This window comes from Prionailurus bengalensis, chromosome B4, assembly GCF_016509475.1.
Source record: "Prionailurus bengalensis isolate Pbe53 chromosome B4, Fcat_Pben_1.1_paternal_pri, whole genome shotgun sequence".
Taxonomy (NCBI): Eukaryota; Metazoa; Chordata; class Mammalia; order Carnivora; family Felidae; genus Prionailurus; species Prionailurus bengalensis.
Window position 1 is genome coordinate 48,147,840 of NC_057358.1, and position 14,039 is coordinate 48,161,878.

Genomic DNA, 14,039 nt, shown 5'->3' on the forward strand with positions numbered 1-14,039 from the left:
GCCGATTGTGTAGGACGACTTTCACTATCAATAATGGATTCACTGCTATCTATTGGCTCAATGGAATCTTTTTCTTTGTATGTAACTTTAACAAGAAACCTATCCAATGACCTAGAATAAAGCAAAGCATTCCTAAGTTTACTCTTGTATGGAAAAGCAAAGGACTGTCCAAAAGTGCTTTGAAGTGACAAAAAAATATACTAGTGCCAGTTGTGGGCACCTTCCAATGTTCTGAAAAAAATCACTGATTTCTGCCAAACACTGCGGCCTGAAACTGAGCATCAAGCATGGGGGATGGTCACCCACAATCCTGCAATGAGAGAGAGAGAGAGAGAAAAGAACCATTGGCTCAGTTGTGATCAGGTGACATTGGGTGTCACATATTACTTGTATTGCAAGACATCTCTTGTTTATCAAGTTAAAACTTATTAGAAATGCTTGCTCATCTGGTAGAACACATGCAGAACAAGTTAGTCACAATCCAAGGTTTTACTGGACTTTGTATTTACCGGGAAGTAACATTTGATCTTTGTCTCAGACCGGAGACAACTGTAGGTCCCGCCTCCCGTGGTAGAAGGCTAGATGTAAAATCACCTCATGTGGAGCAGGTGATACTAAACATCAAGGTTTTTGGCCCTGAGCGACAGTGCTGGCTTTGCCTGACTTCAGTGCTGGGGAATTTAGCAAGCACAGTTTTTCAGCCGGCACAAGACGATGGCTGCAGCATATCAGGGAAATGGCTGGAGCAGGTGGAAACACATTCACAGACTCAGTAAATTTTTAACTTTTATTCCTGCCTAACATGTAGCATGCTTCCTGCAAAAATTATGAGTTAAATATAGTTTAATGGAGAAAAGTTATTTAAGATATAATTGTGACAATTTAAAAAACTCCTCTCATGAATGCAGAAGGAAAATGAGTCAGTAAACAAAACAAAAACGAAAACAAAACAGATGAAGTAAGAACACAGTCTCTTCAACCTAGAGATAGTACATCCATTCCTCTTCTTTCCCAGGTGGAAGCTCCCTGGAGTCACTGTTGAGGTCAGACTCCAGAGTAAAAGGTAATTTTTGTGCTGAGAGCGCACATCTGATTCATAGAGGCAAGTCTGTGTTCCAGACAGGGCAGCCAAGGCGAAGCAGAGTGTAGTATCCAAATCTTCTATTGCATTAGGTCTCTGGGACACTTAAGGCCGCTAAGTGAGGCTGTACTTAATTTGCTGAGTCCTTGGACTTCATTTTGGTTTAAAAATGGGTGTTCTCCTTGTCTGTTGTGTTCAGCTGCAAGTATTCCAGAGTGCCTTTTTTGTAGCTGGCCACCCGTGTTGGTTTTCGGCTTCTTATCCCCGCTGCCTGTCGTTTCTGCAAAGAGTTGGCAATCATGTCGGAAAATTCGGCTTGCAAGCGCTGCTGATTCTCCCTGGAAAGAGAGTGGGGAGAAAAAATGGCACTTCTCAGCAATTCACACAGAATATTCCTTAGCTCCAGAACAATCAGTTCAGTTTACCCAAAAGAATGCTTATTTTATCGAATTCTTATTCGGAATGCTTATTCTGCACCAAACACCGGGAGTCCGGAGAATACAGAATGAGCCTTGCTTTTGACAAGTTTAAAAGAGCTGCCATCCCTGCTCTGTGTAATTGGAGAAAGAGCAGAATATATTTTGAGCGGAAAATTATATTTCAATTTCAAACTGAAACAACACGCTGCTTGATTTGGAAGTGCAGTGAGGTTTACGCAAGCCACCGCAGGGAGGAGAAAAGAAGCCATGACAATGCAAGGCCCCTGCAACATAAGCCTGAGGACTTGGTCCCACACATCCTGGAGCGTGGCTCTTGTCTGAGGAAGGCTTAGAAGGGATGGTGGGTTTCAAGAGTTTGAAATGGACCTGGGGCCCAGAAAAGATCTGGGTTGTTTTGGCTTCTCTTCAGGTTTGCCGTCTATGTGGGTCCAGCATCTAGGGGTCTGCAAGACAGGGTCTCTGTGCCATAGCAAAAGCCACAGTAACAGCTGTATGACTTATTGCAGCAACAAAATGTGCAACTGGATGGTCATTTGAGTCATCTTCAAGGGAACTGAAACCTGTTCGTTAGACCTGAAACCTCATCTTCCTCCTCTCTGGGAGAACCCAAGCTCCACATGAAAACGCAGAACTGCAGTCCTGGGACTGGAAGAGGGCCCGTTTCCAGCAGCCCAGCAGAGAGCCGTTGGCAGCCGTAGAGATTAGGGTGCCTCTTTGCCCCAGCATGCTCCACTCATGCCCGAACCTGTCATGCAGGAGGTGAGCGGTCAACTACCCTCTGTTCTGAGCATGCCTGAAACACCCCATGTCTGGCAGCCAGAGGGGGAGGTTTCTAAACTTCTTGTGTATGTAGTCCCTGGCCTCTTATTCAATAGATCATTGCCACTAGCCAAGCTTTTTGCCCACAGTGAAATTCCTTGTATGTGGCACAGCTGTCAAAGCCAAGACTTCCACTCTCCTGTCCCCTCCCCACCACATCCACTCCCCAGCAGCTTACACAGTAGGAGGTGTTGGCAGGTTGTACTCCCGGTCCTTCACCCCCGTCAGCCAGTAGGTAGTCTCGGTTCCTCTTCCCTAGGGAGGCAAGCAAGGTGAGTGCCACGGAGGCCAGGGAGACAGGTCAGTTCCAGCCCGCCATTCTGACAAACAGTCATTTCCAAGAGACCTTTCCCTTCCATGTTTCTTATCACTGCCTACATTTCAGCACAGCACATGTTCCCGATGTGATTCTCATCCTCTCTAGACAGATCTTCATCTCCAAGTGCCTTTTTGAAAATAAGCCTCTCACCCCCCAGACATGTTTGTTTTTTCCAAAGAAGAGTTCTCTTTTTTTCCCAAAGACATTTCAAAATGTCACTAGAGGAACATCGTAAGAAGTCTAAATTAAAAAAGAAGGAAATTGAGGTACAATCCTGCTTCGCCAAGAAATTCAACTGGTTTTCATCACCTACATTTTCTTCTCGCCCTTTTCGCCACAAGATTTTGTCACAAAAACTAGCCCTTTGCTAGTTTCCCCACCTTAAGCTTAAAAAAAAAGAAAACTCACTCATCTTTCAAGCCAGTAGTTTGCTGGCTGTGTTTGGACCACAGTAATCTAGAGACCGCTTCTACTCGGGTGACAATGTTCTGTATAGAAAGTGTATTTATGGAGGACTCAAAAAGTAAGTGTGATATTAGGACACGTCTACACGAAAGGAGGCTTTTCCAAGTTGCAGTCACAGTGTAAAGGCCAGAAGCACTGTGGCTCCTGGAGACAGATCATTTTAGAGTTGGTAGTTGGCTTCAGACCAATCGTGAAAAGATTCTAAGGACCTTTGAAAAGTGGCCTGAGAGCCAAGTGGAGACATCTGGTGGCTCTGGAGGGTAGTTGTTCTGAATGTGAGGAACATGGTGGAGAGGAGAGACCGGTGGTTCTCAAACTTTGGTGTACGTCCCGATCACTGAGCACACTCATTAAAAATACAGAGTCCTGATCTACATCCACAGAGGGCCTTCCGCAGCAAGCCTGGTGGAGAGTCTGGGCAACTATATTTTAGAAAGCACCCAGATGGGGCGCCTGGGTGGCACAGTCGGTTAAGTGTCCGACTTCAGCCAGGTCACGATCTCGCGGTCCGTGAGTTCGAGCCCCGCGTCAGGCTCTGGGCTGATGGCTCGGAGCCTGGAGACTGTTTCCGATTCTGTGTCTCCCTCTCTCTCTGTCCCTCCCCCATTCATGCTCTGTCTCTCTCTGCCCCAAAAATAAATAAAAAACGTTGAAAAAAAAATTAAAAAAAAAAAAAAGAAAGCACCCAGATGACACTGGATCAGAAGTCTGGGGACCACAGCTGGTCCTCAGCTTCAGAATGGTAAAGCAATCCCTGGAGAGGTGGTTTTAGAGAGAAGCAGCATCTTGCAGTGAAAGCCTGGAAGTGAGTGAGGAGATGGGGGCTTTGACTTAAGTTAAATAAGTCCTGTCCCACACCTTAGCTCTCCGCTTTGCAGGAGGACTTGGGGACAAAACTTGGATGCATGTGGAAGAAATGATGGTGACATTTTATAACATATTGGCCCTAGTTCAAAATATTTAAAGGGTTCTGAGTTCACATTCTTTGGTGGTGGCTTCTCCTACAGGGGATCATGGGTGATCACTCTGGGGAGGGCAGAAAAGGATTCTTCATCTTCATTGAAGATGACATTATTGACCACTGGATGTCCATTCTCCAAGGAGGTGGGCCAAAGTGAGTGCTTTTTCTGGGTCTTCTGCCTGCGGATCCCTTACCTTTAAATATGTTTCCCCTCTCACTTCATATAGGAACTGGCATTCAGTTCTCTTCAGGATGGCTATTGTGGAGCCGCTCACATGAATTCTCAAGGCTGGAAATGCAAAACAGATCAATGAAAATCTCAACCATTTTAAAGAATATTATACAAACACATTTGTTTCCACTTGATTCAGGACATTTGTTACAGATGTTCTTGACAGCTGAGATGGTTTAGTGAAAGCACACTTAAAAATACAATCAGTGAGATAAATATCACACATGGGATGAAAGAGGGTCTGGCACTGCTTTTTGGGGTGCTGAGTGACAGGGTTCCTCAGGTTGTGCTCCACAGGTTCTCACTCTAGCACAGAGTGGTAGCCCCTGCACCTTGTCTTGGGTTTGGTTTGTGGTACGAAACTGGACAGCTGGAATTTGGTTTTGGGTCCCTGTGTATAAGTTCTAATAAGCAGCTTAAGTGTGGGCAGCAAGGTAGAGACTCAGGAGGGAGTTAGAGGGTCATGATTTTCTTAAGTTTTACCCTTTGAGGATACTATTATCCTTCTCATAAATAGTTGGTGAAGACATTCCCCGTTGTGGTCCACCATTGGTGCAGCACTTTCCCTCAATGGGTGCCACAGACAATGACAATAGTACGAATAATCGCAATCCTATGTTGTCTGCCATGTATCAGAGGCTTAGCATACATCACATCAACTCCTTCCAGAAACCCTTCCAGCAAGCTTGGTATCCCATCCTCAATTTATTTCTTCAGCCTTCCGATGCCTAGAAAGATGAGGTACATTCCTCCCCAGCTTAGATAGTGACTTCTGTCATTATAATTATAACCAAATCCGTCTGGCCCCAACCTTATTCCTTCCTTTACACCATGATTTTCTAGTACAAATCAGTAGCAGGCTGTCGGTAGACTACCAAAATACCACTCTACCACCTGTGTTTTTGTAAGCTCCGCCCACGCCTATCAAAGCTTTCTTTCTCTCTTTTTTTAAATTGTATTTTTGAATACTTATTTATTTTTGAGAGAGAGCATGAGTGGGGGAGGGGCAGAGAGAGAAGGAGACACAGAATCCGAAACAGGCTCCAGGCTCCGAGCTGTCAGCCCAGAGCCCGACATGGGGCTCGAACCCATGAACCGTGAGATCATGACCTGAACCAAAGTCGGATGCATAACTGACTGAGCCATCCGGGCACCCCTCTTTCTCTCTTGTATATATTTCTGTTACTATCACTGTCACCAATATTTATGGAGCATCTACTACATGTAGCTCATGGCGTCTCTGCCCTGCCAGGCAAATGCAATATAGGCTTTTGCATATAATAAATACTTACATTTTTCTTTACGAAAACCAATTCTTGGGAAAACTAAATTGGAATAGGAAAGTGAACCAGTGTATGCTCCATATCTAGCCCATTGAATCTTTTTTTTTAACTTGCATGGATCTATGCTAACTTTCATAACTATTCCAAGTAGAGCATGCCTGAATGCATTTCAAATGAACCAAAACTAATGAAATAGCCTACCACTTAGCCAAAAAGTAAGAATACAATAATTCTCAGTAAATGGTAACAACAAAAGAAAATGCAGCAAGGACTGTATTGACACAGGCTCACGTCCAGTCAATGTGAAAGGTCATTCCTTCATCTCCCTGTACTTTGTATGTCCCTATTGTGCATTTTATTTTGTAATTCCCCTCTGCTGGAAGCCACAAGCTTCCTCTAAGAAAAGCAATCTCCTTTCTTACGGAGGCCAGTGGATTCCATCCTAGAGGCTGTGTTGACGGTATCTCCAAATAGGCAATAACGAGGCATCTTGATTCCCACAACTCCAGCAGCACAGGGACCTGAAATGCACAGAAAGCAGGAAGTGGAAGCGGCAGAAATCACAGTGTAGAGTTAAGGTGGGTAAGCCTCTTTCTCAGGCACAGTGCCGAATCCTTCATTTTACGTAGAAGTGGATGGCAGTGTGAAAAAGGAGCTGTGACTTTTGTTTTAAATGGATGTATTCAATGAGAAAAATATGGTTGGAACAAGACAAGCTTCTAGAAGGTGTTCTGCCCTAGCACAGAAAAATACATTTGCACAAAACAAGAAGATATCCAGAGATCCAGGCTGCAAACGTGGGAAGTCGTTTTTAGTATTTTCAATAGAAGGCTCTCAGGAAGAATGGAGACTCTCCCACACCACACTTCCCTGAGCTCTGAAATGCTGGAGGGCCTGGTACACTGGAAGGCTCAATGGCCAAATTTTGTTTTAGTTTATTTTTATTTACTCAGAGTAGCATTTCTTGGCCTGGTGAGCCAATGATGGAGAACCTGGAAGACAAGGACTTGGCATAATCATCTCTGAGCACTTCACATGTTAGGTGAAATGCAGTGGGAGGGGGGTGGGGAGGGCTGTGGCACAAGGGCATCCTGACAAGAACAGAAACCAAGGCAAGACTGGGCACAGCAGGATGTTAGGCAGGAAGAAGGGTTGTTCATGAAGCATTTGTGTGAAATGACTGAATCCAAGGAGTTACACATTTTAGAAGTTCAAGATGAATCTACAAACTGCAAAACTGGATTTTTGGAGAACGGTAGCTATTGATTTTCTAGTTGGCTTATTGGGTTTTGATCTGTATGAGTTCCTTTGTAGATTTGTCCTACAAATTCTCTGACCACACACATTGAAAAAGAATAAAAATACTGGATCTTCCTTTGAGTGCCGAGCCCTTCTTTGTTAGGTTCAATGCAAAACAGCACAAAATAGCCAACCGGAAAACAAACAAAAACACACAAAAACAGAACAACCTACAGAAGGCAAGGAGCAACAGAGGCTGCGACTTGGTCAGAAGATCTCTGATCTGTGCCTTCAGTGTGCTAGGTCTAATTACAGGTGACTCTTCACTTCAGAAATGGAGTAGATAAAGCTGGGGAAGGGCCTGGTAACAGGAAATTCCTGCAGGTATTAAGTCTTATTTTCAACTACCAGTATTTAACCGCAACCTCCTAATTTCTTAGGCCTAAACCTCTCCAGGTATGTGTGCCTAATGTCTATTATCATTCCAGCCCAATGTGGTGGCATGTGGGCCCAGGTGCTGAGCTAAGACACTGAGTTGGTCACAGGGGAAAAGAGATTGGGCCAGGAACCAGAGTTGGTTGACTTGGTTCAGTCAGCCTCCTTGACTTGGTTCAGTCAGCCCTGCTGCTGTCCCTCAGGCCTGGCATTTGTGATGGGTCAGAAAAGGGACCCCGTGCTGTTCCGGCTAGGGAAATGCCGGAGAAGTCCCCTCCTGTGTACACAGAAACATCCCTAACACATGGTTGTGGACATGATTGGGGAAGAGTGAACATGGCAGAAATTTTTAACTTCCATTTACTGTTACTTTGAGAATATCACTGGTTCATTACTAAATCAAGAAATATTTACTGCCAGGCTCTGTGCTAGGCACTGTGGATACAGGATGACATTCGCAAATGCAGTGGTCTGGTTCTTGCCACAGAGTCTGGAGTTATCTTGGGTTTTCTGTAATTTGAGTCTTCTGTGAGACTTGGAGGGCAGAAAAAAGCAATGGCAAGAAAGTATAGGGAGATGTGATTAACACAAGGAAAGACTGTTAATCATTTTAACTATTTAATGATGGAGTGAGTTGGCTTTGGAAACTGAGTTTTGAGGGACTCCTGGGATTATTCTAAAAATAGCTGTATTATTACTTGTCTTGGAACGTATAAAGATAATTTGTGCCCGATAAAGGATTAATCCAGATGACTTCTGAGTCCTCCCCAACTGTATTTTTCTATAACATTTATAGCTCATGTTCTCAAATCTCTACATTCCTGGCTGAGTATCTTTCATGGTCTTTGAAGTGATCCATGTACTTTCAGTACTACTGAGGGGGGTGAGGCGGACATAAATGCCTTTCATTATAGGAATTTTACCAGCTATTTTTTTCCCTGTAGATAATCTAATCCATGAAGGATACTATAAAAGTTTAGTGGGAAAAAAATGTGCAGAAGTTGGGGGCAGGAGACGGAAGGGATGGGGAGGAAATAAATAATATATATGAGGACTTAGGAAGAAATCTGGAGGCTGTTACTTCAGTCTGTGGTTGGTGTTTAGCATTCCAGGAGTCAGAGGTGCTGTAAAAGGTGGTGTTCCCTAGAACTCTCAAAGGATTGTCTCATTATATCGGGATATGTAACGGGATGAACTTCATGTGAAAATCAATCACATCTTAAGACCCTTTATCCTTTCTTATTTAGTTGGTGCACAGAGGTTTATATGTTCCCATTTGCTACAATGCTTAACTCCATACCAGAATGAACGCCAATGCGAATCCATATTGGGAGACCGGGAAGATGCTCTAGCTCGAAGGTCCCCATGAAGCTGAGGATATCCAAGGCCATCTTGGCAATGTCTATTGCATGCCTATTGCCATTCCTCTTAGGCAAACCACTGGCCACCATGTAGGCATCACCAATGGTTTCCACCTGTGGAAATAGTTTCTCATTAGTGATTCTATCCCTTCAAAAGGCACAAGAAATTAAAAACAAGTAGTTGACTACGTATCAAAACAAAAGCTTTTGAGAACCCAGTCGGAGCATAGCCCTGTACACTTTTTCTGGGACTAGTTCAAGACCAGATCTATGCAAATTTCTTCACGGTTTTATAGTCTAGTTAAATGAATGATAAGTAATTTTGACCATATGAGAGTACTTTATAATAACATAAGTAATCTAGATGTGGTAACAATTCTATAAAGTTTACATTATAATCTGAATGATGGCGTATAACATTTATTACCAGAAAAGTCACCTTTAGCACTTAACATTTTATTTTTGATATCCTTTTTGACAAAAAAAAATTAATTGTAGGTTCCTCCAAGATGTAATGCACATTCTTATAGCATGGTGATTCTAAACACTTTTCTTGTAATAAGCAAATTTGTATCAGCAGTATCCTACCAACATTATTCTTTGTAAATGACCTCTCTTTTAATGTTATTGTCATGGTCATATAGTTCACATTTGTTGACTAGTTAACTTCTCTTTGCCAACCGTCTCTGCAAGGCATAACCATTTTCTGTCCAACAAGAACTGTTGTTAATATGGCTTTCTGGCCTACATAGGGTGAAGATGGGGCTAGGACAGACCCTAAAAGGGACACCTCTATGTGGGTAATAACCATTATGACAGACTGTCACATGAGTGACCTTTAAACTTTACTTGTAAGGATACAGTAGTTCAGGCATATGGTTTATTTCAATAGTCTTCACAATAACCCGCTGAGTTAGGTGTTATTATCATCCCGTTTTACAGATAGGTAAAGTTAAATGTATTTTATGAGGTCGCAGTTAGGTAGGGCCAAGTGGGATTTGAATGAAGAGCTCTATTTCTAAAGTTATTTGCTCCATATGCTCTGCTACTTTTCCAACATGAAAATGGGGGAATTCAATTGTCCTTTACTCTTCTGACTCAGGCAGTATTAGCCCGAAACCGGTCAGCCCACTAGTCAGGTAACAGATCCAGTTCTGAACTTGCAGGGTGTTCTCCCTGTTTTCCTTTAATCTTCTTTGAATGATGCTTGTTCTTTCAACAACAGCAACAACAACAACAACAACAACAGATTCCCATTCTACTTGTTGTAACTCCAGTGTCTTTTCCGCTTCATTTGCAATCAGTCTAAACACTGTCCATTTCTTTAAAAGGTGATTTGAGAATACTACATTTATTAGCTAAAATTCATTCCTGATGACCTTTATGTTGTTTCCTTCACAGTGCTTCTTAAAGTCATGTGGGCATTTTGACTTCTGACCCTTCTTATTCTTTCACTTCCCTTCACTTTTAGCTCGTGTTCAACCACAAATTCATTAAACCTTAGAGAGGATAAGAGCTGAGTAATAATAGGAACCAATCAACTCGGGCTCTGCTGACATGGGGTGGTACAATCATTTCAGCCTGGGAGGTGATGTGGTTACCTTGTACACATCGTGGTGATCAAGAATGTGGTCAAAACTCTTATAGATGTCATTGAGCATGTCCACCACTTCCATGGGGGTGCTGTATTTGCAGATGGTGGTAAAACCTACAATGTCACTGAAGTAGATTGTAACTTCCTCATACAATTCAGGCTCCACAATGCCTTTCTCCTTCAGAGACTTGACCACCAGCCTAGATGAGAAAGGGAAAAAATGCCTTCAACTTCAGTAATTTTTTTTCTTATCTCGCATAAATCTGTGAGACAGTAGTAATTGTCCACAAAGCATCCTAGGATTTGGGATTTCCACTGAAAGGAGTGACTAGGAAGCAAAGATAGGCTGCACATACTGAATATAGGAATAGAATATATACATACACATATGATACATGTATTTGAACTCAGATGTATATATGCAGGTTTAGCATTAACTTAGTACTTGGCTATTAACCCTTATATGCATGTACATATAACTCTAGTACCTACGTAACCCTCATATGTATACATACTTGTCCACTTTTTACCACTTTGTTGATTGTCAGCTTCTTCTAGATGTTGCTCTACATCCAGAAGCTGAGGAGAGTGTGTCGTTAATGTAAGAGGTTAAATCACTACAGCTATCAGATCTGGCTTTTTCATCAGAGCCAAGGGTTTTGTATCCCAAGCATATTTAACGTGGTATTGTTTAATATCACTATAAAGGAACAATGCACTTAAAAATTAACTTTGATATATTCTGAACAAGAATTAATTTGATATGTTTTGGGGTCCTTTAAAAAGCAAAGTCAGTCACCATGTAAACACACGTTAAAATTATGGCAAAACGGCAGAAGTCAAATAAAAGCAACTAAGAATATCTCTGTTGCAGAGATAGAAGAAATAGTATATCAGACTCAGAATTAAGACAGAACCGTAAGAAGGAACTGCACTTCCTTGATGTGCCAATTGCCTAAATGGAGTAGAACCGACATGAGGCTGGATGCTCCCTGTCTGCCCTTGGGATGGCTCTGTAAAGGACTCAAGTATGGAACCATTAGAATCAGAACATGGCCACTGGGAGGTGCCATAGAGGTCATTGATAACCCTGAGGCTTAAAAAGTATGACTTTCACAAGGTCCCACAGCCAGTATTAGAACTGAAGCAGTATTAGAACTCACAACATCCTCCCGCCTTTCAGTCTTTTTATTGCACGGCATCTCCTCGACGACCCAGACCTTGGATAATCATGGAGATGGGGATGATCTGGAGGCATGCCAATTGTGTCCAAATAGCAATGTCTTCCATTCTCCCAGAAGACAGCTCATTAACCACAAGGACAGGCAACATTCCTTTTGAGAACCTCCAAAGCATCAAGGGAATTTTTTTCCATTCGTGCGATGACAAAGCCTGGGACCTTTAAGAAACACCCCTTTGGTGTGGCTGATTGGATTCTCAGGGGTCACTTCTGGGGTGGTTTTTCTTGACACGCCCAATATAAGGGTGCAAATTTTTTGAAGGATACATAAATGTAATCATAAAATTGGATATTTCACCATTTTTGCCCTTCATATTACTGCTTATATCTGAAAAGTCATATAAGCTTGGGAAATAGTATGCAAAGAGAGGAACGAATGTTGGTAGATAAATGAAGGGCTGTGACTTAACACAGTGAGCTTTGGTAACAAGCTGTTGCTGACACAGATTAGCGAACACAGTAAATGTCTTAGAAAGGCCTCCCACAAGAAGAAAAAACTTCTATTTTAACATCTCAAAAGCCAAGAGGGCACTGTTTAAGCAAGCAGTTAAGTAGAATCTGGTTCCTACATGCAGTCTTAGTTTATTTGAAAATCTTGCTGTAAATATTTCTTTTTGATTCTTCTAGGTATTGTTCATGTACATTTTAATTTTCTTTTACTAATATATTTTTACATAAATTACCAGACAGTTGCACTGGAATCATGGTGTATTGCAGCTATTGAAGAGATCTGTGTTATATAACCTGTGGCAATCCAATAAAACATCTACCCCTGGAGATGAAAAGTAGAGCATAGGGAATATAGTCAATCCTATCGTAACAATATGTCTACGGCCATACCACCCTGAATGTGCCCGATCTCGTCTGATCTCGGAAGCTAAGCAGGGTCGGGCCTGGTTAGTACTTGGGTGGGAGACCTATCGTGACAATAACGCTGTATGGTGACAGGTGGTAACTTCGCTTACTGTGGTGAGCACGGAGTAATACACAGAATCTCAAATCACTCTGTCCTACACCTGACACTAGTATAACATTGCATGTCAACTATACTCAAAAGTTAAAACTACCATCTAGTGATCAAAGTGGCACATTACAGGAAAATAAGATAAAAATCTGAGGCAGTGAGCCAGCTGTTTCAAATAATTTGAGTAACAGTATTGGTTAAAACCACGGATGATGACACCCTGGGAAAGGCAGCCAGGTTGTCTGGATGTTGTTTTTGTTACAACTCAGCACTAAAGGCCAGGCAAGGAAGTATGCATCTTAAACCTAGCATTTATGAAGCTCTGATAGAAATTGCAGTCTCTGATGGGAATATTAAGGGCTCCAGCCTATTACCAGGGCACCATTTCCAGGCTGTTCCTTGGCATTCTGAGGGCACACAGGTCCTGCAGTAGGCCTCGTTCAGGCACAGATGACTGAACAGAGCATGTTGGTAACTCCTACCCTCGTCACTCGGGTTTGTCAAAGAGAAACTGTCCTATTGAGAAAACAGCTCATACAATCTCAAAATCATCCTTTTACTAACATAGAGCTGATACTCTAAATGAAGCATGGGCTCAAAATAAAACAATAATGAACACAAGTTATATATAAAAGTCATGGCTATTATGTACGATAATAACAGCCATGGACATTCCAGACTCTGGGCTAAGTACCTTATATCCTGAGCACTATTTCAGGAAATTCTTAGGGCTGGCCTGTGAGGTACAAAAGAAACTGAGGCAGGGGCGCCTGGGTGGCGCAGTCGGTTAAGCGTCCGACTTCAGCCAGGTCACGATCTCGCGGCCCGTGAGTTCGAGCCCCACGTTGGGCTCTGGGCTGATGGCTCAGAGCCTGGAGCCTGTTTCCGATTCTGTGCTCCCTCTCTCTCTGCCCCTCCCCTGTTCATGCTCTGTGTCTCTCTGTCCCAAAAAAATAAATAAACGTTGAAAAAAAAAATTCAAAAGAAACTGAGGCTTAGATCATGTAGGTAATTGTTCAAGACTCTACATTGGTAGTCAGTGGTGGAAACAGTTTGAATTCAGGCCTAGCTGACCTCAGCTTCCACGATTTCACCCAATGCTGGACTGTCTAGCTTAGGCTTCCTCTAACAAAACAGTTTATTCTACTTGAACGAGAAGAGAACATTACCGCTCACTTGTGACAGTTAAGGGCCCCTTGGCCAAAGTCTGTTTTCTAGCTCCACATTTTAACTTCTTGCTTCTCTTAACATTTCTTTGTTATTATCTGAGTACTAACACTCACAAAACTTTAAGCTGTATAGGGATTTCAATCTTACTTCCTTTCTCTTTATGTCCTGGCTGTGATACTGTTTCACAAAACAGACGCCAGCCCATAGATGCCTCTGTGATGAGGCATCTGATATGTGGCCCCCACCTCCTCCACTAATGACTGTTCCTACTCCTTGTAATTTGGCTTCTACTTTGAGGTGAAAAGAAGAAAAGAAATGGGTAGTTAGTGCCTACAAGTGCCTTATGGCTCACAGAATCCAGAGGAAAATTTTAATTTCCATTTTGAGATTAGGGAGAGACAGACAGCGACCTGCCACAGGTCCCAGACTTAGTAAA

The 14,039-nt window shown here is 42.6% G+C and overlaps 1 protein-coding gene across 4 annotated transcripts in view; it reads right to left on the reverse strand.

Annotated features, from left to right (window-relative positions):
* Nucleotides 1-773: 773 nt before the first annotated feature.
* Nucleotides 774-14,039, reverse strand: part of GUCY2C (guanylate cyclase 2C) — a 141,473-nt gene continuing 128,207 nt past the window's right edge. For all 4 annotated transcript variants that reach the window (XM_043564729.1, XM_043564727.1, XM_043564728.1 and 1 more), the window contains 6 exons: nucleotides 10,237-10,429; nucleotides 8,575-8,749; nucleotides 6,023-6,121; nucleotides 4,280-4,374; nucleotides 2,519-2,595; nucleotides 774-1,419 (listed from right to left, as the gene is read on the reverse strand). In XM_043564729.1, coding sequence (XP_043420664.1) covers nucleotides 1,245-1,419; nucleotides 2,519-2,595; nucleotides 4,280-4,374; nucleotides 6,023-6,121; nucleotides 8,575-8,749; nucleotides 10,237-10,429 — 814 coding nt within the window. In that variant the 3' untranslated portion in view covers nucleotides 774-1,244. The remainder of the gene's footprint in view (nucleotides 1,420-2,518; nucleotides 2,596-4,279; nucleotides 4,375-6,022; nucleotides 6,122-8,574; nucleotides 8,750-10,236; nucleotides 10,430-14,039) is intronic.